At 35.8% G+C, this 27,909-nt stretch overlaps 1 protein-coding gene across 2 annotated transcripts in view; it reads left to right on the plus strand.

Annotated features, from left to right (window-relative positions):
- TTLL7 (tubulin tyrosine ligase like 7) overlaps window positions 1-27,909 on the plus strand; it is a 142,298-nt gene that overhangs the window by 42,981 nt on the left and 71,408 nt on the right. The window contains exons 2-8 of one of the 2 annotated variants that reach the window (XM_049616917.1): window positions 4,510-4,705; window positions 4,916-5,047; window positions 9,578-9,699; window positions 10,638-10,705; window positions 14,625-14,783; window positions 18,882-19,098; window positions 24,149-24,313. In XM_049616917.1, coding sequence (XP_049472874.1) covers window positions 4,681-4,705; window positions 4,916-5,047; window positions 9,578-9,699; window positions 10,638-10,705; window positions 14,625-14,783; window positions 18,882-19,098; window positions 24,149-24,313 — 888 coding nt within the window. In that variant the 5' untranslated portion in view covers window positions 4,510-4,680. Of the gene's footprint in view, window positions 1-4,509; window positions 4,706-4,915; window positions 5,048-9,577; window positions 9,700-10,633; window positions 10,706-10,788; window positions 10,886-14,624; window positions 14,784-18,881; window positions 19,099-24,148; window positions 24,314-27,909 lie in introns of those variants that run through there. The other variant, XM_049616918.1, reaches the window with a different exon arrangement.

Consider the following 27,909-nt stretch of genomic DNA (forward strand, 5'->3'; position numbering starts at 1 on the left):
TTCCCCCCCCCCCCCCCAGTACTTAGCATTTTCTGACGTTTACTTATTTAATATGTTTTCTGTTATTGTTAGTCTCTTCCCAACTAGAGTGTAAGCACCACAAAGAAAATTTTTTTTTTTACCTATTTTGTTCACTAAGAACAGTGGCTGCTACATAAGAGTATTTGTTGAATTGTAGTACCTTCATGAAGGAAAAAAAAACAGGAAGACAGTCTGGATATGGATAGCTGCCTTGGGGTTCTAAGAAGACAGATTAAATCTGATGCAACTTTGTGATCTCAACTACATTTTAAACCACAGCTTGATTCTCTTGCTCTCATTCTCTAGCTTTTAAAACAGCTCCAGTCAAGCAGAATTAAGCTTCTTTGTGAAATCTTTAATGTGTCATGTTTAAAGACTGAATTTTGAAGGTAGCATACAAAGTGGGAAATGTCATGGGCTTTAAAGACAAGCCACTTCATTGTCACCTATTAGGTGTGACTTTGGGCAAGTTACTTAGCCATGAAATCTAAATTTTCCTATATATAAAATGGGAATAAAACATACCAGGGCATTTATTAGGTGGACTAAATACACATGAAGTTATGTGAAAAATGCTTAGTACACAGGAGGTACTGGTTTATATTTGTTTCTTTCTTCTTCCTTCTCATCATAAAAACAGCTTTTATTAAATTTTTATTTAATATAATTTTACATATTTTCAACTTAACCCTAATTTTGGTTCCCACTGACCTTTGGTTAAGATTACTAAAATTTAGTAGTCTATGGTAATTAGAATTCTGCCAATATGTTTGAAGAACCCATTCTATATAGCATTCACTGGGCACAGATTCCTGGGATGTTGGGAACATCTGAGTTTCTCTCATAATTTCCACAAAAGGTGTTTGGTATTCATCTTATTATCAAAAATACCAACCAATGCTATCCTCATTGGTTGGTATTTTTGACTCTAAGGCTGGAGAAAGTCAATTTCTTCCTTTTGCACAGTAAGAAATTAAGTCATGTATCTGTTAAGTGGCAGAATAAAGGATAAGAATCGAAACTGACCTCTTGTTCAGTGCTCTTTCTGTCATATTATATTTTGATCTAAATGACATGCAAAGTTTGGTGGGTTTGTTATTAACATTGTAATGATGAAACAAACTTTTATCACATGTATCTTACTTTTTCAAAAGGTAATAGCACGGGATACTAATGGCTGTACACGAAAGAGTGTCTCCTTTAGCTGTGCACCTGCCACAACAGGCTGCCACCACTCGATGCATATTTCCCCCATGCTCTTCTGTTATTTTACCCAGATGTAAACTTCTAGGTACTTGGCCTTTTTCACTTAAAAATGTGAAAGTAGTATATTGTAAATGATATGTGTTTGTTTCTCAGAGCCCCACGACCACCTCTGGTTACTGCCAGGTGGCATCATGAACAAGTACTTACTTGGCATTGTGTGAGGCAATATTCTAGCCTCTGGAAGTGGAGGATTGAAGAAGATAGAAGAAAACCAGAACCACTTGTCTTCACAGAGCTTACCTTCTTAGTTTGTGGTTGGTGATATGATAGGGGTACAAATAATGGTCTCTGTGATAGACCAGAAGAGGGAGTAATGAATTTCTTCAAACATAATCAGAGGAAGCTCTAAGGAAAGAGTGGAAATTTGTGTCTGGACTTTAAGTGATGGGTTGTAATTCAACAGAAAGAACTGGGAAGAAAGAGCACTCCAACACAAATGTATTGGAATTACAGCTTTTTGTGTTTTAGTCTTATGTATCTATTGTTTTGCATGGTAGCCCTTGAACTTCTACATTCAAGGTGCCCATTTGCTTGACATTTCTGAGAATTGAGTCCTTCTGGAAATGGCTTCTTTATTTGCAGAACAAAATTGCTTATTTGTCTTAGAAATCAATTTCTGCTGATCTTCTAATTCTTTTTTTCCCCAATTTGTTTACTTTAACTAGAGATGAAGATTTTAATGGATGATTTTTTCTTTCTTTCTTTCTTTTTTTTTTTTTTTTTTTACCTATTTGGCCTTTTTAAATACAGGTTCCAAAGTTTTCTTCTTTGTTTTACTTTTTTCTTGTCTGTGTATGTTATAACTAACTATTATTGGCTTCAGTGTCACTATGTGCTCGCAGCAGACGTTGTCAAATTTGGCTGCATGACACAATTATATGGAGAGCTAAAAAATGCTGATGCCTGGGCCCCACTTGGGTCTGGGGTGTGGCCTTGGCACTAGGAGTTTCAAAAGTTTCTCAGGTGATTCTACTTTGCAGCCAAGCTTAAGAAACCCTTGGCTTGAAGTATTTCGGAGGTAACTGAAACATACTGTGTGCTTCTGGAAAGTAGGTAACCATGGCTCATTTAAGTGATGTGATCAATCTTGCCGTCTCACATCCTTCACTAGGGATACAATGAAATAATTAGAATTGAGATAGTAGGATGAAGTTCTTGAGTTTGTTAAAGCACTCTTACTGTTATTCACCAAAATATAAATGCAACTAAGTAAAGCATATAAAGATAGACTAAATTTAAGGTCTTTAAATTCCTGTGTGGTGAGTGAAGAGATAACAGTTCCTGTTTTGAGCTCTATACTAAAGCTGTTTGGCTCATTATTTAAGTCAGAAATTAACAAATCTGTTTTTAGAGCTGATAACAATTACTAACTTATTGTCAACGTAGTTTGGCAGATGTTGTCTCAAACTCTTCTTGACTTTGTCACCTACTTTCGATGTAATACGTACTCTGTTACCATAAGAGAATCTTTGTTTACTCCAGTAACAAGATGTTGGACAAGGACTTGTAAACCCAAATAGTTACCTCCCTGAGGTATCAAAGAGCTACCAGAAAGAAATCACACTGAACTTTAGACCACTCCTTTCTTTTATTCTGAAAAGTAATCTAGTCTATTTCCAGCTTGGAATTGGGAGCTGAGGTCAGGCTGGGGATGTTTACTGTGACTTCACTGTTTGATTTTGAAGTATTGTGATCTCCCACAATACACCCATATCTGGCAGTTTTGCACTGCAACTGGGTTACCAAGTTTTTGTGTTTTTTTTTTAACATCTATATAGCATGTTAGCACGGGGTCTGAAAATAGTGGGGCTCTGTGAACAGTATGAACAATCAGTCAGAATTGGGTTCAAAGCCTAGGTTTCTATTTATAAACTGTGTTACCTTGATATATTTAACTTATTTAGCCTTGATTTCCATATCTAGAAAACTGCAGAAATGGTATCTCAATTCCAGGTGTGTTAATTAGGTAAGGTATTTTAGATTCTTAACAGTGCCTGTCCACAATTGTTCTGTAATAAGTAATAGTTAACTAGTTTTCATATTGAATTATTCTAGGTAATTATTCTAGTAAAAATGATACCCAAAAACTAAGTTCTAAATTTTCTTTAATAATGAATCCTATTATTAATAATGACTATTGAGGGTGATATATTAAGAGTCACATTTTATATAGCTGAATTTCTGATAAACCTGATAACCTCCTGATAAAGGTATTGATACCATACCTTTGTTTATCATGATAGGCTTTATAGTTTTTCATTGTGTTTAGAGACATTTTACAAGAACTTAAAGATTCTTACAACATGAAGGGAGAAATTAGAAAGTTGACAGTATAGACTGGGCAATATAGTATAGTCAGGGCATAAATACCTAGGTTCATACATACACAGTGAAAATGAGTGGAGTGTAATATAGGCCTTGCTGAGGTGTAGCCAAATCAAATGAGCTCATTAAAAAATGTTTATTGCATTCCTCTGTGTGCCCAAATAAGATCAGCATAATGATGACTCCTCTCATTTTCTGCCTTTCAAAATTGTGTTCATTTTTTAAGGCACAATTCAAATGTGGTCTACTTTATGAAGTCATCAACTACCTCCCTACCAACAAGCCCCCCTCACCCCCGCCACCCCTTCATGAGGAATCGCTTTTCTCTGTATTTCGTTGTATGTGATCTCTGCCTTGGCAGTCACTTCGCTGTGTCATGTTAAAAGTGATGCTGCACCTAACTTTCAGGTGTTGGGTTGAAGGTTGTGTGGGGTCCTAGTTAAGGCACTGACTTTGACACCAGAGAGTTGTTCACTTTAATCTCCACATTGTCACTTTTGTGTAAAGATTTGCCCTTTCTGAGATCAATTTACTTAACTGTAAGCTAGGGATAAAAGCTTCCACCTCATGGTTTTGCTGCAAGATTAAATGGCTTAAGTGGCCTACGATAGTCAGCGTTCAGTAGATGATAGCGAGTGTGGTTATCGTCATTATTTGTGTATGGCATGCTATTTATTGTGTGTAAATATGATATGTAACTTAAATAAAACCTCTTCCTCTAGACTACACTTTTTAGGACAGGGAACTATCACTTGGCATTTTGCGTAAGGTTTTATAAATTAACAAACATTTGTCGATTGAGTACAGTAACTTTCACCTTCACTTGACTTTTAAAGACAATAGAAAAATTTCATCAGAGTTGTTTTCTAAAATGACTTTGTTTTAAAATCCCTACAGGTACCTTCTCATCCCATAACTTCGGTGTCCTGAAATCTGAGGATTCCCCCAAGATAATATGATAGGAACTTTCAGCGATTTGGAGCTGTATCCTACTTAGACTCATGCAGGCCTTCCAGATTTCCTGAGAGCTTGGTACAGCAACACACACTGGCACAGGCACAGACAATAATGCCATCTCTGCCTCAAGAAAGAGGTAAGCAGATTGACTTAATCACACTACAAAATGTGGATATATTATAGATCATCACTGAATTTTTTTTTTAAGAATTAAAAATTAATTGAGGACTTTTAAGTAGAATTTATAATTTTACTTTTTTTTTTGGCGGGGGGAGGCATTTGTGTTCTCTGCTATGGAATTTTTGTTATTTCAGTGATATTTGGCTGGTTTACATTTCTTTTAAAGTTATTCAGGGACCTTCTCCCCTGGATCTGAATACAGAATTGCCTTATCAAAGCACAATGAAAAGGAAAGTCAGAAAGAAGAAAAAGAAGGGAATCATTACAGCAAATGTTGCTGGGACAAAGTTTGAAATTGGTAGGTCTCCTCAGAATCATAATTGTTGGGGAAACTGGTTTGATGTTGAAAACAATGTAGAAATTCTGGAGATAATAATCTTTTGTGTAATTGATTTTTTTTATGTTTATTTATTTATTTTGAGAGAGAGAGGGTGAGCATGAGTGGGGGAGGGGCGGTGAGAGAGGGCGAGAGAGAATCCCAAGAAAGCTCTGTGCTGGCAGTGCAGAGCCTGATGCAGGGCTCAAACCCACCAACCATGATATCATGATGTGAGCCGAAATCAAGAGTCAGCTCAGCTTAACCAACTGAGCACCCAGGTGCCCCTGTAATTGATTTTTAAATGTATTCTATAAAATTTTCTATTTTATGAGACATTTAACATGTTAATAATCAGAAAGAACATCAATGTAAACATTGCTAAAAGCTTTAGCTATTAATGGGGTAGTATTCAATAGATGTGATTTTGATTAATAGTTTTTAAATCAAGTATCAAATCAACATGAAACAGATTAAAATGTTAGATGCAAAATAAAAAAACACAAAATTTGAGATTTTTATTAAACAATGAGAACCTGGCTTAAGGAGTAAAAATATATTTCTCTCTGTGTTTTAAAAAATTCTTTTGATGATGCTGTTGCTTTTTATTAATGAAATTGCAGTTCTTATGTGTAAACAGTATCTGTAGTATAGAGAATAGATAAGAAGAATAATCATTTTAAATTAAGATACATTTGTCCAGCATTGCAAACAAAACTCTTAACAAATACCGTAAGTACTCAAATAATCTTCCTCTCAACCATTTTGCACTAAAAGTTAAGGAAAATCATGTGAACCTCAAGGATGTTAATTATTCTTACCCTTATTAATCTTTGGGAATCTCATTTCATTTACAGTAATTCACCAAAGTTCTTGAGCAATCAGTGGAATACTTCAATGGAATTGAGGTCCCCTGATACTCTGTTCGAACAAGTGGTCCTCAGAGGAAGGGACATGAAGCAAGTTAGCATGGGAGGGTGAAATATGAAAGATTCAGGGTTTATCTGCAGCATGTTTTCTAGGAACAAGAGTAAGGCGACTGTTGTTAAAGTGATTTATGGGTGGTGTTAACTTACCCTCTTGCTTTTACGGTTCTGGCGGGGTTCATAAGGAGCCTTGATCTATAGAAGAGTGTTTCAGTGCACTTCCCTGTCACTTTCCCAGGAAGTCTTCCCAGGGCTGAAGTTGCCTTAGCATTCTTTATAATGATTCCTACCTCCTCGCTGAGCCTGCTCATTTGTGTTTAACAAAATTCCTGTAGGGCCTTGAATCGGGGACTGTTGAAAGAATACAGTGCTAACTAAGTATAGGGGAGGGAAAGAGAGAATGGACCATGTGTCTAGGAGAAAATGCTACCTTGCTTTTCCCTTATTTAAGCTAGTGAATGCAACAGCGTACTTCTTACAATTTAATTACTGCTTCCTTGACAGTTGACTTATATAATGGAAATACACTTAAGCCGTTAGTCAACACACCTGTGTTTTTGCCCTGGTGTTGCCTATTTCCTCAGGCAGAAAACCTTGCTATAGTTCTAATAGTAATTTTTTATAACCATTGGCCAAACATTTCCACGTGTATTATTTCACTTAATCTTCCAAATAACCCTGCATATAGGCTGCATTACTCCCTTGCTCCCTTTCCCCCTGTCTTCCCTCACTCTAATAGTGACTTTGAAGTGGCTAATAGCCATAAGAAAATATGCATGGAAAAATAAAAACAGGAAAATAGGATGAATCTTGTGGCTGATAAGAATACAAAATACATTCCTTGAGACCCTCTATAGTTAGAGATGGATTTGACTCGCAGCCTCAACCGAAGCAAATATTAAAACACAATCCACTCTAGAATGCACAGCAGGAGATAAAATCATACTGGTTATTCAAAGGATATAGGACTTCTGTGTTCCTGTGTCTTGAGAGAAGTTTTTCTTATAGTTCCTTATGAAGACACATTGTGGAAGAGTGAAGTGCATTTCCACAGTTCTATAATTAATACATTATGACATTTCACATGATTTTCTTAATATGTCCTTTATAGCAGAGTTGAAGAAACAAGCCCAGTGAGAGTTAGCAACTTACCCAAGTTCATACAGATGGCGAAAGTGGAACTTGAACCTGAATTCATTTCATTCCAGATTGAGTTTTCTTTTTACTATATCATGCTGCCTAAGTAAAGTAAGAATTGAAATTTAAAATGAGAAACAAATGTATCTTCTGTATCTAAAATTTAGATAGTTGCATGGATTCCTATTTGTAAAACTTCTGCTTAGCCTCTGAAAGCTCTGTGGGTCTAGGGAAAAAAAATCATGGGACAAATTGTGAGGAATGTATTTTTGGTAATTTTTATTAAATGGGGACAAAAAAGATCCGAGAAGCGGGTATGTGATATGCAAAGGGAAATGTGAGAAAGTGGTTCATATGGTTAATCTCTATTGTTCCAGTAGGGTGTTTGGCTTGGTAGAAGTTCAATGTGGAGGCAACTGTTTCACCTCCTTTTTAAAAGAGAGCTCCTAACACATCAGCCTTATAGGCATGGAGTTAGGCTTTAGGTGTCAACAACTTTCTATTTTGAAACGACACATTGAAGGGGTTTCTTTTCCATGTAGTGGAGGATGATATCCTTAAAAGATTCCAACTGATTTCTAAAATTTCAATTCAAACAAAAATTTGATTAAATAAATTAAACTTACTGGAGAAAAAAGTGACATTTTAACTCCCGACATTGTATTTCGAAGTTCGACTTTGTCAGCTCTCCAAGCTTTGAACTTCATAATGAAAGAGACTTATATATGACTGACCTTACATATTTGATTTTGTGAATCTAAAGAAAGAGTAGATCTTTTCCACTATGGCTATGTAACCTGAATGTCCTCAGCCTCACTGGTTCATGTATACATTTATGACCACGTTTGAGTAGCTCATTATACCTCCTCCTTCTAATTGCCACCTGCTCCAATCCTCTCTTTAAGGTCTTCTCAGTGATTTCTGAGCAGCCCCAGACAGTGTCTCTCCTATACTCAGGAGCAGGTCTACTCTTGGGCTGATGCTCTGGCCTCATTATTTTTTTCTGCTTATGAGCCAGTTAAAGGAGTCTCCCAGACTGTGTGGCTATTGCCCTTGCCCTTCCTGGGAGCCCTACGTGGCACGGCAGGTCCTGAGGCCTCAGCTCACTAACGCTGCATGGTGGTCTGGGCAGACCAGAGAAGAACAGCCCTTTTCCAAACTCTTGCTTTGTACATTTTTACCTGGGCCTTCAGTACAGCCCCAAAGGTTCCCAACCCTCTCATGGAAAACTACTGCTCCAGCTCCACATTCCTCCCCCAGCCCCAACTTCACCCACCACCAATCACTGTTCCCTCCTTTTATGTCTGGGTTCTCAGAACCAGTGCATAAAAAGCCCTTTCCTTCTCCTCAGCCAAATAAGCAATCAGAGTCTCTAGGACTTGAGACCAACAGGTGTCTGTTCATCAGTTTTATGCCTGAGCCAGGTAGATTCAGACAACTGACCCCCAATTACCATTTTACGAAGGGTACCAGTATGTTTAAAAACATTTAAAAATAAAATGTTGAAGTGCATCTATACAGTTACACCATTCTATGAAGACTCAGAATTTTCGTTTAGTTTTTAAAAATATTTATTTATTTTTGAGGCAGAGACAGCGCACGAGCGGGGGAAGGGCAGAGAGAGGGAGACACAGAATCTAAAGTAGGCTCCAGGCTCTGAGCTGTCAGCACAGAGCCTGAAGCGGGGCTCAAACCCACGAACCACGAGATCATGACCTGAGCCCAAGTCAGACTCCCAACCGACTGAGCCACTCAGGCACCTGTGCTTGTCTTTATTCTAAACTTGAAATTTGTTGGATATTAATTGTGATATTCAAGTCAGAGAGGGGCATATAAATAGTTTGTACTAAAAAACAAGCTTTCCTCTGAGCATAAATTCTTTCAATAGGATTAAAGGGTTAGGAGCAGATAGGAGGGCCAGTTTCTAGATCTCTGCTGTGAATTCTGCTTCATTATTTCATATCCTGGGTCAACACAGCTGACTTGGTTTTAACTGCTAAAAATAATTTGAACTGGGGAGGTGGAAAGTAAAGGATAGGTCTAATGATCAGGGACTATTATTACCTTTTCCCTTTTGTACCTAGCCCAAGGTCACAAAAAAGCCCTGAAGTACATTTTCCTTAGTAGAGGTGTTGTCTCAGCTGTGTGTATGTTTTCACTGTGCCATGAATAATCCCTGAACTCCTTAGCAGTGTTGTGTACCCGCTAAATCTCGGAGGGCTGAAACCAGGGATTTTGAGTGCAACCTAAAAACAGTTCTCAGTTACTGTGAGTATAATTTGGCCCTAGATAAATTGTTGTAACTAAAAACAAGGTTATGCTATAACTAATGGATATTTTGCAAGTGAAATACTGTGAGATAAAATTTGCGCATATCAGAAAATGTTTCCACAACGAATATACTTCAGAAGTATTTTAATTTTCATTTAACATAACCATTTACTTGCAGTTCGTTTAGTAATAGATGAAATGGGATTTATGAAAACTCCAGATGAGGATGAAACAAGCAACCTTATATGGTGTGATTCTGCAGTTCAGCAGGAGAAGATTGCCGAGCTGCAAAATTACCAGGTGGGGAATTAATCATGACCAATTATTGGTTATCAGGAAAGTTATACGAATTCCATTATAATTTTACTTAGATAGGGTTGGTTCTTAATGTGTTGACATATTAAATTTCAGTTCTAACTTACCCAAACAACCTGTTTTGTTGCTGTCTGGTTGTACTGACTCGTCACATAAGGCCTGAATTCTTTCAAATCGAACTTTTAACGTACCATGAGATCATGACCTGAGCCAAAGCCAAGAGTCAGATGCTTAACCGACTGAGCCACCCAGGTGCCTCATAACCTGTTTCCATCTTTAAGGAAGAATGAATAGGAGAAAAGTCTTCCTACACTGCTGCTTTGTGTTATGCTTAAAGATGGGTGATGTGGAGTAGCTTGCACAGACAGATCAGGAACTAGAAGTACCTTACCATGTCTGCTATGTGCAGTCTGGCTTCATTCTTTGATTTTTAGAATGCAATGCAAGCATATTAAAAAAATAGACATCAAACTAAAAAGCCAAATACACAGAACTTTAGACAACTGACATTTTGTATAGTTCTTTGCTAGTGTGGTGGGAAATACAAAATTGACCATAGGGAACAAACAAGGCCATTTTCACCAATATTTATACAATGCTTATCTGTATGAATATAGAAAATTGAGGATAATAGAAATAATTTGGACATAGAATTACTAGTTATTTGACACAGAAAATTGTAACTTTGATACCTGTGTAAATACCCTTTTCTGATTTCTGAAAAAATTTGCAATTTCATTCTTTGCTTATTGTAGATTCTTGAATTCTACAGATTCCTTGTAGGTCATTTAATTTTAAATGTTTTACGTTAATAGCTTTAAAAAAATATTTAACTCAGAAGATGGATGTAACTCTATTATAGTATAAATGAATATATTCATTAAGCCAATGAGAACATTAATGTTTACCTTTTTATTTTCCAGAGGATCAACCATTTTCCAGGAATGGGGGAGATCTGTAGAAAGGATTTCTTAGCAAGAAATATGACCAAGTAATCTTCATTTACTTATAATAGAGAATTTCTTATAATTTTTGAAATTTGCATTTTCAATATTATAGTGTATCTTTCACCAGGTTACATTGATTTGAAATGATACTTTGATGGAAGAGAGAACTGTAGAGTTAGCAGGGGTTAGAAGTTCCCTGGTTCTTCCTTCACTTTACAGAGGAGGTAACTGAGTGTCACAAAAATGACTATCTTGCACAAGTCAAACAAATAGTTAATAGCAAACCTGGAGCAGAATCCTAGTCTCCAGAATCTTAGGCTTCTTTTTACTGCAGTTTGGCAACATAATACACTGTGTGTGTGTGTGTGTGTGTGTGTGTGTGTGTGTGTATTCATATACTGGTTGTTGAGCATCTAACATGTGCAAGACACTGTAGTAGGTGAATTTGTATGCATTCATACATATAGACACATGTGTATGTGCCTACCCAGGGATATACATAAATTTGTCTGAGACCAGTGTTTGGAGTAACAGTCTTTTATAGGAAACACTGTTCACAAGTTCTCAAGTGCTATACCAAATGAACTGCAGAATTTTTAACGTGATGTATATTTATATTGATTACATTGTTTTTAGTTTAAGGAAGTTAAGTGATAATTTGAGAACATTTTTAGAAAGAAAACTCAGAAAGGTTAGTAACCTTGGTGTGTAATTAGATATTTATATGCATCATGTGACAGTTTATACATCCATTCCCTCAACAAATATTTTTTGCATATCTACTGTAGACTAGAGACTGCTAACTTTGAGGTAAAGAAGACAAATAAAGCCTAGTCCCTGCCTAGAACTCAAATTTTAATAAGGGAGAAAGAGTGATACATATAATACAGTTTGATGGTGCCACATTAGGGGCAGAGTCAGTGTATGGTGGTGACAAAGATGATGACAGAGGTCATTTCTAGGAGAGCAGGGAAGGCTTTCTGGAGAAATGAAAATCAAAATGGATATCGAAAAGTATATAAGAGTTTATTCTTTGAAAAGAAGTCAAGGAGTCTGTAGGCAAAAACAACAGTGGTAGAAACTTTATGGAGGCTTAAACCAACATGATATGTTTGGGGAACTTTTAAGCAGTTTCTGTGGTTTTATAGGGTGTCAGGAGGCTTAGCCTGAGATGATGCTGGAGATAAATGCAAAGGCCAGGCTGCGGATGCCATGTAACTATATTTTGTTCAATTATTTAATTATTGATTCTTTAATCTATTTAACTACTCAGCAAACATTTGTGTTTATCCTGAGAGAAGTGAGACTTTTTTTAATGGATTTAAGCAGAGAAATGATATGTTTTAGATAATCTTGGTGGGACTATAGATAATGGACTCAAAGAATGTAGAAAGGAGGAGAAAGCCCTGGAGTAGGTGATTGTCAACATCTAATACACTAAAGGAGAGATAGTGGTAATGGGGAAGAGAAAATACATCTGGAAAATACGAAAGAGATAGAATTGACAGGACTGGAAAGCTGCTGTGATGTGAGAATCCAAGGGGAGTAGAGAAATGTTCAAGATGACTGGTAGGTAGCCTTCTGGTTTAGGAGATCATGAAGGTACAACACTTTAGTAACATAGGGATTATAGGAAGAACGGACATCAGAGGAACGGAAATTACCTCTGTAACGTTTGGGACGTGTTTCACTGAAGTCATTTACTTTCATCTAACACATACTTATTAAATATAATTTTTATATGTGAGTCACTGTGCTGGCCTCTGGGCTCATGAGGTGATCAAAAGCAGACTTGAGGCTTTTACAACATTGGGTTGCAACTGTGATAAGTGCTATGAAATAAAGGTACACAGTTGTAAGTCAGTGCATAGTGAAGGACTTCTGGCTTAGGGAGGCATTGGAGACTTTCCCCAAGGAAGTGATGTGGAAGCCTAAATCTGAATCCTGAGTAAGAGTTTATTGGTAAAATGGTATATAACAGCTTTCTGGGCAGGAAGAATAGTATGGGCTAAGGTCATGTTTGTGCAAGAAAGCAGGAATAGTCAGGATACTGAAATAAGGCCAAGTGTAGCTAGAGCACAGAGACATAGATGGGGACCAGGAGAGATTAGTTGAAGTGTGATGTTTAGGATTATAGTCCTTATCCCAAATTCCACAGGAGAGGAGGGGGAGATGAAATTGGTAATATGAGGAGATTTGCATTTCGAAAAGATCATTCTATCTGTTTTGTAGAGAACAGAAGTCTGTATGGTCAGGAGAGTCAAGAAAGTTGAATGTAGACCCATTAGTAGGCTATTAAAAATAGGCAATTTCTTATTTTTATAGAATCTTTGGAATTCTCCTTAAGGAAAAAATAATCTTCTATTAGATTGAGAGTTATGACCTATTTGAGAATTAACTAAATTACATGTTTAATATCATTTAGTAAATCCATGACAGCTATGAGCAGAAATTATTCCATATTTCCAAATTCCAAATTTCCAAAAGAGACTGCATGTCTCTTTTGAAGCTATCCATTTTTACATCAAATGATTTGTGCTAGATTGCTAAATGGAATAAAGTGTTTCTCTTCAATATATGTGTGCTTGGATTTTTTCCAAATATATGTGTGAAAGAATGGTATCACTCATAAATACTATATGATTAGTTTAAAATAGATTATTTTAATGAAAACTTTAAATTGATCTAATTTCATATCATTGGTAAAAATATAATAAATACACTTAAAGGTATTGGAAACAAAAACATGGACATTAGCACTGTTACTGTGCTTCCTTTAGATATATGTGTGTGTGTGTGTTTTCCAAACCAGTCAATGTTAGCCTATATTGTACTGAAATTAATTAGCTTGTTGGCTTATTCTGGATTTGATAGATGGAGTTGGTAATTACTTCCCTTATTATAATGGAAATATAAGTTTTTTACAGAGTTCTTTTGAAAGAGCACTTGAAATATAACCATAGGAGCCTACAGTTGTGGAGGCCAAGTGGCTCATGCATTCCACACCCTCCTTTTAGAATTTAGGCCCTACCTCTGTGCATACCATATATGGTGCTTCCATTTTAGTTTTGACTAATCTCATTTGAAGACAGTGTCATCTCATCTATAAAAGACTTATGTACATTTATTAAAAAGAACTTCCTTGAAACAATCAGATTTTCTTTGATTATATTTTAAGATATCTTCATTTGCAGTGGGAATCAATATGTACAAAACAGTTAACAATTGAGATTAATCAAAAGTAAACATTTTATACCTAGTTTTATCCTTATGTTTCAAATAGGCAGCCTGGTTTTTAGCAAATATAAAAATATCAGGACATACGTTGCAGCCATAAAACCACATGTATAGGCATATGTAGTTCATATGAACAAAGAAACACAAACTTCTAGTATACTTAGGCTTCACATGGTTTTCTCAGAAAGGTAGTTAAACTTCAAAAAACACTGGAGTAAAAGATGATCAAAGCCACTCCTTGAGGACTCAAAATCATCTTTAAAGAAGCAATATGAATGGCACACCATTTCCTGGTACCCGTCCTGTCATCCCAGATGCAGAGTTAATTACTATTTCCACATATTACCTTGCCATGTATGTCTTTATTGTATCTATCACATTGTATTTAATAGCCTATATGTGAATTCTTTAGAGTTAAGACCATATTAAATTATCCTAATATCCCCAGTGCCTAGCATAAAGTATATACTTAAATAATCTACCAATATATAAATTAGTACATAGGACAGAGGTTCTTGTCTATTTTTTTTCATTGATGTATCCTTCCAGTGTCTAGAATAATGCCTAGCACATAGTAGGTGCTTTACAGACATGTGTTGAATGAATCAATAAATGAAAAGAAATGGAGGGAATTTAAATCCTTGTAATAAATGTCAGTAGCACAGAGAAAGAAAATTTAGACAAGTTTGAATGGAAATTACTTTTCATATTATCTCTAATTTACAGAATGATCAAGTCCCGGCCTCTGGATTATACCTTTGTTCCTCGAACATGGATCTTCCCTGCTGAATATACACAATTCCAGAACTATATGAAAGAATTGAAGAAAAAGAGAAAGCAGAAAACTTTTATAGTAAAACCAGCTAATGGTGCAATGGGTCATGGGTAGGTATTTATCACCCAGAACATATAAAAGTTTTTGAAAAATTGGGGAAAAAGAATAAATGTGAACATTCATTCATGGTTGAATATGAAAAAAATAATAAAATGGGTCTTTGTTGCTTTTTTGGGACTAAATATAAATATTTAATGAGCCATTTTACCCTGTCCCACAGGCTTCAGTAATTCATTTTAAAAATTAAATCAACAGGTTGTGAGACTTTAATAGGAGACAATAAAAAGATGTCTTCTAATTTTTTCTTAAACATAGAATTTTATATTTATAATAATTTAAGAGTAAACTTGGAGGGTAAAATTCAGTTGATGTGGTAGACCTAAACTGACTCAAAGAAAGAAATGGCAAGGGACTTACTCTTTCAATACCTAGAAATTTTAAAGCAAAATATGTATCCTCTTCGCTTTACAAATAAGTTTTTTTCTTTAGGTACCATGGTAATTGAATTGAAATTGAATAAAGCACATTTTAAGCTAAGACATGTTTAAGAACTAGACATGTTAGCTGAGCATAGATTTTACAACTTAATATTCCTGTTTCCTTTTGCTTTCTAATGTTAGTTTATTGCAATGTTTGTTTGTTTGTTTGTTTGTTTCAAAGAAAATGTGGCTGAGGTTGCTTTTAATAAAAACACATGAGTTATTTTAATTGTTTGATTAAAAAAAATTTTTTTTAATGTTTATTTTTGAGAGAGAGAGACAGAGAGACAGAGAGCAAGCTGGCTAGGGGCAGAGAGACAGGGAGACACAGAATCTGAAGCATGCTCCAGGCTCTGAGCTGCCAGCATAGAGCCCAACGTGGGGCTTGAACTCACAAACTTTGAGATCATGACCTGAGCCAAAGTCAGATGCTTAACGATTGAGCCACCCAAGTGCCCCAGTTGTTTGATTTTTAAAATGCTGTGGTGAAAAAAGATGTTTGGAAATGTAACTGCCAGGTAAATTATTGTTCAACAAATTTCCTTGTAATTTTTAATCATAATTTAATCAAATTATTTTAACCGTGGCTTATGTAGTATTAGTGGGAATTGTATATTAATTGTTTAAAGTTGGCTTGCTAAATGCTTGTATCAAAGGAAAATTTTTTGGGTGGGGCTTAGTAGATGTTCACATATTTCTAAATTTTAATGTTAATCATGTTTATATTTATATGTGCTAATATTTAATGTCAAAACATTATAAATAAGTAACAATTTGGTTTGATGACAGTATAAAAATAGCTGAAAAAGCATACTGTATACATTCTGTGCTGCCAGAGTTTATCTCATGTAATGTAGCTGTACATAGTAAGGGACACCTCTCTCTGTGGTGTCCTTGCTGGTCTTCTGTTTAGTTGTTCTATCCATTATTGAAAGTAGAGTATTGAAGACTGTAACTGATATTGTTGAACTGTTTCTTTTTTCAATTCTATTGGTTTTTGCTATATATGTTTTGGAGCTCTGTTGTTAGGTGCATATATGTTTATAATTACTATATCTTATTGATACATTGTATTTTTTATTATTATATATTGTCCTTCTTTGACTCTTGTAATAATTTTTGTCTTAAAGTCTATTTTGTTTGATACTAGTTTAACTACTCCAGCTCTCTTTTGGTTACTGTTGGCATAGGATATCTTTTCCATTTGTTCATTCTCTTTGAATCTAAAGTGAATCTCTTGTAGACAATGTGTGGTTGGACTATGTTTTTTTGTTTGTTTGTTTTTGTTTTTGTTTTCGTTTTTGTTTTTTTAAATACATTCTGCCAAGTCTTGGCTTTGCTTCTATATAGCGCTGTCCTTCTTTATGTTGTTTTTGTCATGAATTATATTTGCATATATTGTGTGCCCATCAACATAGATTTATAATTATAGTTTAATGCAATTGTATTTTAAATAATATAAGGAAAAAAATAGTTTCAAACCTAAACTACATTAATAGTGACTTTTATATTTACTTATGTAGTCACCTTTACCAGGTGTTTTTTATTTCTTTGTGTGGATTTGAGTTACTATTTTGTGTCCTTTTATTTCAGCCAGAAGGATTCACTTTAGCATTTCTTATAGGCCACATATACTAGTAGCAAACTCTTACCAGTTTTTATCTGGAAATGTCTTAATTTCTCCTTCAATTTTGAATATTTCTACAAGATAAAGAATTGTTGGTTCGCAGTTCCTCCAACCCCCCCCAACCCCCCACCCCTTTCTGTCAACACTTTGAATAATAGGTCATCTCACTGCCTCTGGTCTCCATTGTTTCTGATGAAAAATCAACTGTTTATCTATTGAGGATCACTAGGGTTTGATAAGTAGCTTCGTCTTGCTACTTTCAAGGTTCTCTTTGTCTTGGCTTTGGACAGTTTTATTATAATATGTTCTAGTGTGGATGTCTTTGAGTTTTATCCTACTTGGAGATCATTGAGGTCTTTGGATGTGTAAGTTAATATTTTTCATCAAATATTTTTCTCTCCTCTCCTTTTGGGATTCCCTTTTGAAGCTCTGTTCATTTTTTTCATTCTTTTTTTTTTTTTTTCCTGTTTCTCAGACTAGTTAGTCTCAATTGACCTAAACTTTAAATTCACTGATTTTTTTTTTTACTTCTTAAATCTTCTGTTTAATCTCTCTAATGAATTTTTTGTTCCATGAATTTTTTTTAACTCCAGAACTTCAGTTTGGATCCTGAAATAACTTCTTTCTCTATGGACATTCTCTATTTCATGAGATATCATTCTCATGATCTCCTTCAGTTCTCTGTACATTGTTTCCTTTAACTATTTGATTTAAAACAGTTGATCTAAATAGTTGATGGTCTAGTAAGCCCAATGTCTGGCTTTCTATTAATTGGTAATTTTCATGCCTATGAGCCATACTTTCTTTTTTCTTTGCATGACTTGTAAATTTTTTTATTGAAAACTGGACATTTAGAATGTTAATAATGTAGCAACTCTGGAGATCAAATTCTTCCTCCTTTACAAGGCTTTTCTTGCTGCTTATTATGGTTGTTCTTTATTTGTTTAGTGATCTTTCTGAAATAATTTTGTGAAGTCTGTATATTTTGTTGTGTGTGGCATTGGAGTTCCTGTTCTTTTAGGTCAGTACTCACCTAGTAAGTGAACAGAGCTTTCCTCAAACACTTGCAGCCAAAAAACAAAGAAACAAAAACCCAAGAAAACCTCCCCCAAACCAAACACTCCCAATCTTTGCAGATGGTGTGTGTGTGTGTGTGTGTGTGTGTGTGTGTGTGTGTGTATGTATGTATATTGGGACATGTCTTCAACACTTAACTAGACAGTCTACAACTCTGCCTTATTCTCATTTCCTGCTCCTTCATTAACAACCAGAACCTGATGGACCTCTCAAGAGAGCTTTGGGTCTCTCAAGTCTTTCCTGAGCAAGCACTTAGCCCTGGGCACACACATGGTCTTCTAAATTCTCAGAAATGTCTGAGTTTTTCAAAGCTTTTATTCCCCCAAGATTCTCATACTTTACTCTTTCTTCCCAATCTTTTTAGTTAGTATATTGGTTTCCCCAACCTTTATTGGTTGCCATAGGCAGCAGGAACTATAATGCATTTGTCTTTAAAGGTTTTCAATAATGCACTCCCTCCCCCCACCTCCATGTAGCTGCCTCAACACTGGGAGAGTTCCCGTTTAGACAAAATATAATCAAGTTTGAGTTCCTTCAGGATATGACCACACAGGTGAAAAACAAACAAACAAGCAAAACAAACAAAAAACTACCACAAGAATAAAGTCTATTCTGCAGTCTAGAACCAGTACTTGTACTAGGAACATGAATTATTCTTCAAGGCCACTGCTGAGCCGAGGTTGAGAGATGGGACCAGAGTGAGTTAAAATGCCACAAAGCTGTTTTACATAGATTCAGCTGTTTTTTTGTTTAAGTGTTCCCTGGTTGTCACAAGCTTTTGGTCAGTTTCCAGAGTTCCAAAAAAAGTTGATTCTGACAATTTTTTGGCTGTTTTTGCTTTTGTAGGGGGACAGACTTTGGAATTCCCTACTCTACCATTTTTCTCTTTAGTATTATCTGTAGCTTTTTAAACATCTTGACACCATATCAAATTATCCTTTTAATTCTTTTTTTTTTTAACTTAGGATTTCTTTGATAAGAAATGGCGACAAACTTCCATCTCAGGATCATTTGATTGTTCAAGAATACATTGAAAAGCCTTTCCTAATGGAAGGTTACAAGTTTGATTTACGAATTTATATTCTGGTAACATCATGTGATCCACTGAAAATATTTCTCTACCATGATGGACTTGTGCGAATGGGGACAGAGAAATACATCCCACCTAATGAGTCTAATTTGGTAAGTGACACCAGCTAGAATCGATGATTTTATTCGTTTGTTCAACATGTACTTTTTAAAGTACCCATTGTTTATAATGATTATATGAATCCAAGTCCCTTTTCCCCAGTTTTTATAGTCAGGAATTGTGTGCATAAACAAGACTGCTTCTAATTTATAGACAGCTTTGTGAAAATTAGAAAGAATGATGTCTCCTCCAGCAGGCTAATTAGGAGAAGGCACTCCCTCTGGGTGCTGTGAGCATAAGGATGGATTTCAAAGCACACACGTGTATGTAAAGGGCTTGTGTAGAAATGACATATACACATGTGTATACAGTGACCCTATATAAAAATGTATTTCAAAGCACATATGTGTATACTTTGGATAGAAATGACTTATTTAGAGATATATGTAGAAATAATATCTCATTGAGAAGTACAGACAAAGTGTCATGGGGTTGAGTTTCGGGATAGTTTGTGTTTAGCTCCTCATGGAGAAAGCTTTGAGAAAGCTTTACATAAAAGGTACAGTTTAACATGTAGGATGTGGGAGAAAGTGTATGAAACAGAGGAAGCAAAAGTTATCAGAAAGTAGAGTTGTTAAGTTTTGTTTGCACAAATGAAAAGATGGTAAATTTACATTCACCAAATGTGAAGTAGAGACATAAATTGGCAGTGTCTGGGTGCATTTTAAAATCTATTAAATGGAACTTTCTGTAGTTATTTTTCCATTAAGATTTCCTTTGTGCCGTCATAACATATAACTGTGGTTTATAATTTATGAAGGTCAAGCTGTAATTCGTTATGACAATTTTTCATGCAAATAACAAACTTTGATTTATAGTAAACTGTAATTTATTATCTATACTTAAAAGTTTAGTTAACCTCTACCCTGTTTTTGGATCTGCTAATTATAGTAAAAGTTACAAGTAATTAAGTATCGTTTCCCATTTTATCAAAGGCCTGGTTATTGTTCTCTTCCAATGTTATACACAGAATTAATTGCATTAAGAGTGGTCATATTTTAAAAATTACATAATGACTGATCATAAATGTTGCTATGTTCAATTAACTGAGAAATATAAACCTGGCAAAGGAAGAATAAGGGAACTGTCAAATAAGGGAACTGTTTCCACTGGAAAGGAAGATAAAAGAAAGAACCATCTCTTTAAAGTCATAAGGTGTGAATATATCCAGTCACCAAGTAATATTTGAACTCTACTGCGTTCCAGGCATTGTGCTGGTTTTGGAAAAACAGTGACCAAGACAGATACAGTGCTTGACCTCTCAAAAGCAACAGTCTAGTGGGGAGGCAGAAAATAAAATAAGCAGTTATAATACCTAATGGTAAGTGTAATGGTCTAAGAAACTGAGGGTGCTATGGCAGTGCATAGCAAGAGCATCTAACCCAGTTGGAGATAAAGGTTAGAAAAGGAGTTCGTAAAGTGAAATACGAACAACGAAGGGTCAGCCAGGCTGGGGGTGGGGGGGGGGGTGGGGGGGTGGGATGGAACTCCAGAGAGAAAAATGGCCTAGAGATACGGTATATCTGGAGAAAGCAGACATGTTCAGTACTGCTCTATACAGACTATGAAGGGGTGGGTGTTCAGAAATGAGTATGAAGATCCTAGAGCACAGATCTTTCAGAGCTTTTTAGGCCATGTCTAGGATTTGGGGATTTAACCTAAGAAGAAAGGGAACATTAAAAGATTTTAAAGAAGGAAAGGAGGAATGAGATTTTTGTCTTCAAAAGTTCACCTAGTCTGTAGTGTGGGGAATGTGAGATGGGGGTGTAGATGGATGGGGGAGGTGAGGGTAAGGAAAAAGCTGTTGTTTATACTAACCACACGTGAGAGAAAAGATGGCCTTATTTGAAGTAACAGTAGTAGGGCTAGCCAAAGAATAAGAACATAGATCTAAGATACATTTATGATAACATGGATAGCATTGATATAATAATATACTGTGAGGTTGGATTTGTAGAACAAAGGAAAGGGAGAGAGAAAGTAAGGATAAAAACTCAAGATTTTTGGCATGGGCAGTCGGGTAGATGGGGTGTTATTCACCATGATAGGTAATATAGGGCTATTAAAGGTCTTGCAAGCTGGTGTGTTTGGTTCAACATGCCTGCAAGGGCCTCCAAATGGATCTATGCTATAAGCATTTGGATGTATAGTATAGGTCTGGAGTTGAGACAAGAGAACTGAGCTATAGGCCTAATTTGAGACTTGTCAGCTCTTAGATTATAATTAAAATAATTGATGTGGGGAAGAATGGGTTATAATACATGTGAGGCAGGTAGTCATGTTTTAAGAGAAAAGAGTAAGGGAAGACATAGGAAAGGGTGAGATATGGAAGCTCATTTAGGTGACAAAGTGATTTATTCTAATATTTTAAATTATATGTATATGATTTACTTAAGTACGCTGAGTTAGGAAATCATAAGGAAAGACCATGAGTCAGCAAATGTATCTCACTTTGCCAAGTGCTTTTGAATCATGTACTCTGTGGCTCTGGGTCACATGTACGAAGAATGATCTCCTAGATAAATGTCAATGTTCCTTACATATCTTTAAAATTCAAAAGTTCACTTTTTTCGACTTCACGATCAAGTTCCTAGATTAAGATATGAAAAAATAAAAAAAAAAAAAAAAAAAGAAGTACAAAATTTTATCTAAAGTGAGATCACAGTTATGTAAAAGGTAAGCTTAAGAAAAAATGCTGGAAAAAATAAACCAAAATGCTCTCATTGGTGGTTTTTGGATGGCATAATGCTGCATGTTTGTTTCTTTTTCGTATTTCCAATTTTTAAAATAGTGAGCATATATTTTATAAAGAGCTGTGTGTGTTTATAAGAATTAAATATGGGTAAACTACATATAAGGAGATCATAAGACAGAATTTCAAACATTGAAATATAGTAAACATTTATTTTTTGCTACCAATGTAGCAGTTGGCAGGTTCTTGAAAAGTTTTGTGCATCCCAATTCATTGTATTGAGCCTATATGCTAAAAAATAGGGTGGAGAATATTTATATCCTATTCATACCTTGCAGGTTGCTATTTGATTTATAGCTATTTTCACTGCTTATGGCTAATGTCCAACTGGCAATAAAATGCTTAGAAGGGGATTTTTGTCAAGGTAGATGTGAAATTGGAATTTCTAATCCTACTTACAAAGCGACTGTTTTAAGAAAAATGCACAGTTCCATTTCTTACTCACTTTTTTCATTAGGATAGCTAGAGTTTTTATTACTGCTAATATTATTTATCTTAAAAAATTCTTGCCAAATAGAGAACCCCCTCAAAAATTATTTTCCAATTTTTTTAAACTTAGAAGTGATTTCTATTTTGGAAACTAGGAAATGCTGTAGTTTGATTAATTTCCTTTTTCTTCAAATCAAGCAGTTAAAATTAGACAAGTGTAAGATTTATGCTCTTTCTTTCAAATATCACTTAGTTTAAAGCTTTTTCCAAGTTTCATTAGGGCAGAGACTGTGTCTGTCTTGTTCATCTTTGTATCCTCAGTGCCCAGTACAAGTTCTTGGAGATAGTAAGTAGGCACTCCTTAAATATTGTTTAATGATGAAAAAATAAATTCTTAATTAGCAATGGCGCATGGGTTAGTAAACAGCATGTAGCTGAGATGATAAGTTCTGCACATTTGCATTGAAGATATGAATACTGTAGATGGAAGTAACTGCAATGGAAATAAAATACGATGCAAATATACTTTGCTATTAACAAGCCTAAATAATAGCCATGTACATGAAATATTTGTTCATTGTGAAGCACCCTGATATTTAAAGTAATTTCTGAGAATAGGATCATGAGGACAGAATTTATAGATTTGATGAATGTCTATGATAGATTGGTAGGGAACCATTAGATGTGTCTTAGTTGACAGTTACGAGAGGTTTTAAATTTTGGATTACTTTTCCGGTTTATTTGAGGATAACAGTATCAACAAATGTAAGACTATAAAGAGACCAAGGCACGGCAGCTCCAATAAAGAGCACTATAAATTTATACTGTTAATCATTTGGACTCTGTACAGCATTGTGTGGTGCCTCTGTTTGCTGGCTGTAAGTGCACTCTGTCTTGCGAATGAGTTCAAGTGGCCTCCTGGTCAGCGTGGGAGGGCAGAGGTTGTGTTTGGTAGTCCTGCCTTTTAGTTTATGCTACTTACTTGAACTTTCATTTTTTTTTTTTTTCTTTTAAAAGATATAGAATGCTCTGTCAGAAAATGCCCTTCCCCAAACAAATTTGGGTGAAAACTGTAAGTGACTAAAGATGTTAAAAATAAATATGAAAACTGGGGCGCCTGGGTGGCTCAGTCGGTTGAGTGGCTGACTTCGGCTCAGGTCATGATCTCGTAGTCCGTGAGTTCGAGCCCCGCGTCAGGCTGTGTGCTGACAGCTCAGAGCCTGGAGCCTGTTTCAGATTCTGTGTCTCCCTCTTTCTCACCCTCTCCCGTTCATGCTCTGTCTCTCTCTGTCTCAAAAATAAATAAACGTTAAAAAAATTAAAAAAAATAAATAAATATGAAAACAAATAGCATTTTTCCTGCTTAGCAATGTAGAATTTCATGCTTTCATGTAATAACTTTGTATATTCGTATTATTTTAATACTTTAAAAAATGCTTATTTATTTATTTTGAGAGAGAGAGAGAGTGTCCAAGTGGGGAAGGGGCAGACAGAGAGGGAGAGAGAGAATCCCAAGCAGGCTCTGCGCTGAGCAGAGCCCAATATGGGCTCAATCTGATGAACCATGAGATCATGACCTGAGCCGAGATCAAGAGTCAGACACATAGCCAACTAAGCCAATACTTTTTATGGTAGATACATTTTGAACAATATATAAAGTAACTTTGTAGATGACTATATTTGTAATCCTTTTATTGGAAATTTGCCGTTTCGCTTAATTTGAAACCTAAGTCATCGTGAAATTGTCAATTTGTATGTTTTAAATTTTAAAAATGTCTTTCATCTTTGGATGCTTTATGTTCTGTGAAACCTCACAGTTCTAGAGTCTCATAGGTGATAACTTTGGTTCTTACTTGTTACAGACGCAGTTATACATGCATCTAACAAACTACTCTGTGAACAAGCACAATGAGCGTTTTGAAAGGGATGAGACTGAAAACAAAGGCAGCAAACGTTCCATCAAGTGGTTTACAGAATTCCTACAAGCAAATCAACATGATGTTGCTAAGTTTTGGAGTGATATTTCAGTAAGATTATACCATTTCACAATTATAAGTGTCTTTCCTCAGATTAATTTAAAGGATCATCAGCATTTTAAAAAAGAACAGATTACATTAGGTTGGACAAATGAAGTATTGTCATGAAGGAGGTAGGAATTATGACAGACCTTGATGAGCAGTGTTTCTTCTGCTAGGGATGGGAGAAAGGGGTACTAGGTATAAGCAGAAGCATAGATGTAGGGGAATTGGGAAAAGTGGCCCAGGTCAGCACATATGGTATTTGTGGGAATTTTGTGGGGATTTATGGCTGAAAAGATATGTGGAGGCAAAATTTTAGGTCTGAAAATCAATGGTTAACTTGGTAGGCAGTAAGGATTCAATCTTTCCAGATTTTAAGGGAGAAGAGAAATAAGGCCAAAGACCCTGAATTTAAAAGATAAATCTGAAGATGGGTGTGGGACGGGTTAGAGTAAAGACTAAGAGTAGGTAAAGGAGGGCACCGGGGTGTAGTTTAAGTGAAAAGAGTGGCCTGAGGTGAACCAGCTCAGAGTAGAAGAGGTGACAACGAAGTAAACATTGAGGTTAACTGAATGTCCAAAATCGGGGAGAAGTATTCAGAGATTCCTCTGCAGTTTTAAGGAGGAGTTATAGGGAGCATGGGTTGGCTTTATCTGAAGTAGAGAGGAATTAATTTTGAAAAGATGTAGAGCTTAGTTTTGCAAGTGAGGGAAAAGAGTTCTATTCATTTATTCATTCCATTCATTCTTTCAGTCACTCAGTAAACATTTATTGAACCCATAACCTTGTTTCTGACTGATAATTTGAAGATTTAGAAGATACAGCTCCAGTCCTCAAGAAATGTAAGAGTTTTGTAGGAAAGACCCACATACAAATTGTTAATAAAATATACCATAGCACGTACAACAGAGGCATATGTTGGATTCTGTGGGAATGTAGAGGAAGACCACATATAGTAACTTTCCATGGGAAGGGATAGGAGGAGGACTCCCAAGAGGCATTGGCACCCGAACTAAGTTTGTAAAAGTTCACGAGGCTATGATAATGAGGTCTAGAGATTTATTGTACTTGAAATGTTTTCTCAGGTAGAAAGATTAAGCAGGTAGTTAAAAGTGCATGTTTGAAGCGTAATTGATAATTAAAGCCATGGCAGTGGATGACACTGCAAATAAGGGTAAAGAGGGAAAAGAAGCAGATCTGAGAAGATAACCTGGGTGAAACCGCCCCTTTATAAATCCTAGCAGAAGTATCACAATGGTATTCAAAGTTAGAAGAGTGTGTTTCTTGAAAGTACTTAATACGGTAGGATTATGCAATATGATTTAGCTTTTCTTTGGGAGCGGATACTGTATAATTTAAATAAATCTATCACGGAAAATGCACATGAAAGTTTATAGTTAATTGAATTTAGTTCTCTTGAGATAATTAGAAAAATCAGCGTCATTAGACTTATCCTTTTCTTGTTTTGTTGGTTGAATTTCTTATACCTTATTTTCTATACCACAGAATGTAAATCCAGAGGTCCTTTGGTGTCAGATAAGTAAAAGGAGTGAAATGGTCTGGATAGAAGTAAATAGAGTATGCAGGGAACTATGGTAACTTGAAGTGTATGAGAAGTCTGAAGGGGGTGGACACTACTCAGCACCAGCCTTTTGTTGCCACATGGTATTGTGGGCCCAGTGTGGTTCATTCTTCTAATTTGACAATAGAAGCTCTAAGTCTCCTGATTTATTAAAATGTTGACACCACATTTAAAACTTTTTGAAAATGTAGGGGCTCCACCAAAAATGTGTATCAACTGGATTTTGTTGGAGGCCCACCAACTTGTTAACTTTCTATCCTATCTTCCTGGTGGCCTAAATACATCCAAACAAGAAATTTGATGACAATGACAATTCATTCTGTGTTTATTTATCTACTTATTTATTCTATCAAGGCCAATTTTGCAGAAATTCAAAAAATATTTTAATAATGATGGTTTATTATGTCAGATGCATCAGAGGTGTGAAATTTGTTATTGCACGAATAACAAATGGAAGATCATACATGTTGATACCTGGATGATTGAATGAATGGATCATTTGATGAATAGCTCAGCGAGACCAAGAAGGTTTTATATGCCCTGTGATACTCCTTTTTTGTTGTTGTTGTTTTTACCAAATTTGTCACTTCCATGTGGGTTTTACTTCTTTGGAGAAGGGGGTGTGAAAAGGTGGAACTTCTTGGACTGCCTTGGTGAGGAATGTGTAGAAAGAATCTGAGAGAAAAACGAGTGTCATTAGTTTTATATCCATTGGTTTTAAGTGGTACTTCCTGTACATAATTAATTAGGAGAAGGTATAGAAGTGAGACTAATATTAACAAGAGGGTATGGAAATGGACCTTTCTGGGAGAGCCTAAAATATAACATTCATATATAACTTGAACATGGCCAGTGTGTGCCTACTAAGCTCTGACACATTTGTGGTGTCTTCTATAAAGGGGTAAATTCTGCATCATTCTTGCTTACATTAGTTATAATGTGTAATAACAATCTACAAATAAGCAATTAGTTAATATTAGTAAATTACTAACTTTTCCAAGTATGTATCTTTAAAAAAATTTTTTTTTAATCTTTATTTTTGAGAGAGAGAGAGAGAGACAGAGTGTGAGTGGGGGAGGGGCAGAGAGAGAGGGAGACACAGAATCTGAAGCAGGCTCCAGGCTCTGAGCTGTCAGCACAGGCCTGTGAGCCCGACGTGGGGCTTGAACTCACAAACTGTGAGATCATGACCTGAGCTGAAGTCAGACGCTTAACCTACTGAGCCACCCAGGCACCCTTCAAGTGTATATCTTTTAATTATGTTTACCTTTATTAAGAATTGTATATAAAGATATCTGTTTAAGATGAGTTAATGAAATAATAAATATATTATTAAAAAAAAGGAGATAGAGAAGGCAGTCAATCAGTAAGTTTGTATCTTTGTGTCGTAGTTTACAAATTTCATGAATTTAACTTTGGACTTTTTTTTCAATGACCTCTTTTTTGGGCAGCAATTTCTCTAAAAAGTAACTGTCTATATATGAAAACTGACGTTCAGTACCTCCTGTGTAGCACAGAGATGTGTGCTTTTGTGCTGGTCAAGAATGAGTGAGAAATCGGGGCTCCTGGGTGGCTCAGTTGGTTGAGCTTCCGACTTCGGCTCGGGTCATGGTCTCGTGGTCTGTGAGTTCGAGCCTGCATCGGGCTCTGTGCTGACAGCTCAGAGCCTGGAGCTGCTTCGGATTCTGTGTCTCCCTCTCTCTCTGCCCCTCCCCCATTCATGCTCGTCTCTCTCTGTCTCAAAAATAAATAAACATTAAAAAAATATTTTAAAAATAAAGGATGAGTGAGAAATCAATAGAAAATCAAGCCATGGAGGTTACTCATAAACCCCGTTCTCTCAATTCTTTTTATACACTGTAGATACAGACCTACAAATCATATTTCAGAGCAATGACAGTATGTTGGAAATTCTCAAAAAAACATTAGTGGAGTTTGATTTGTGTTTGGTTATATCACTCTTGATTTTCACATACACCTGTAGTCTTACCTTTGCATTCCTAAAAATGTGGTGTTTTATGCA

Source organism: Panthera uncia, assembly GCF_023721935.1.
Source record: "Panthera uncia isolate 11264 chromosome C1 unlocalized genomic scaffold, Puncia_PCG_1.0 HiC_scaffold_4, whole genome shotgun sequence".
NCBI lineage: Eukaryota > Metazoa > Chordata > Mammalia > Carnivora > Felidae > Panthera > Panthera uncia.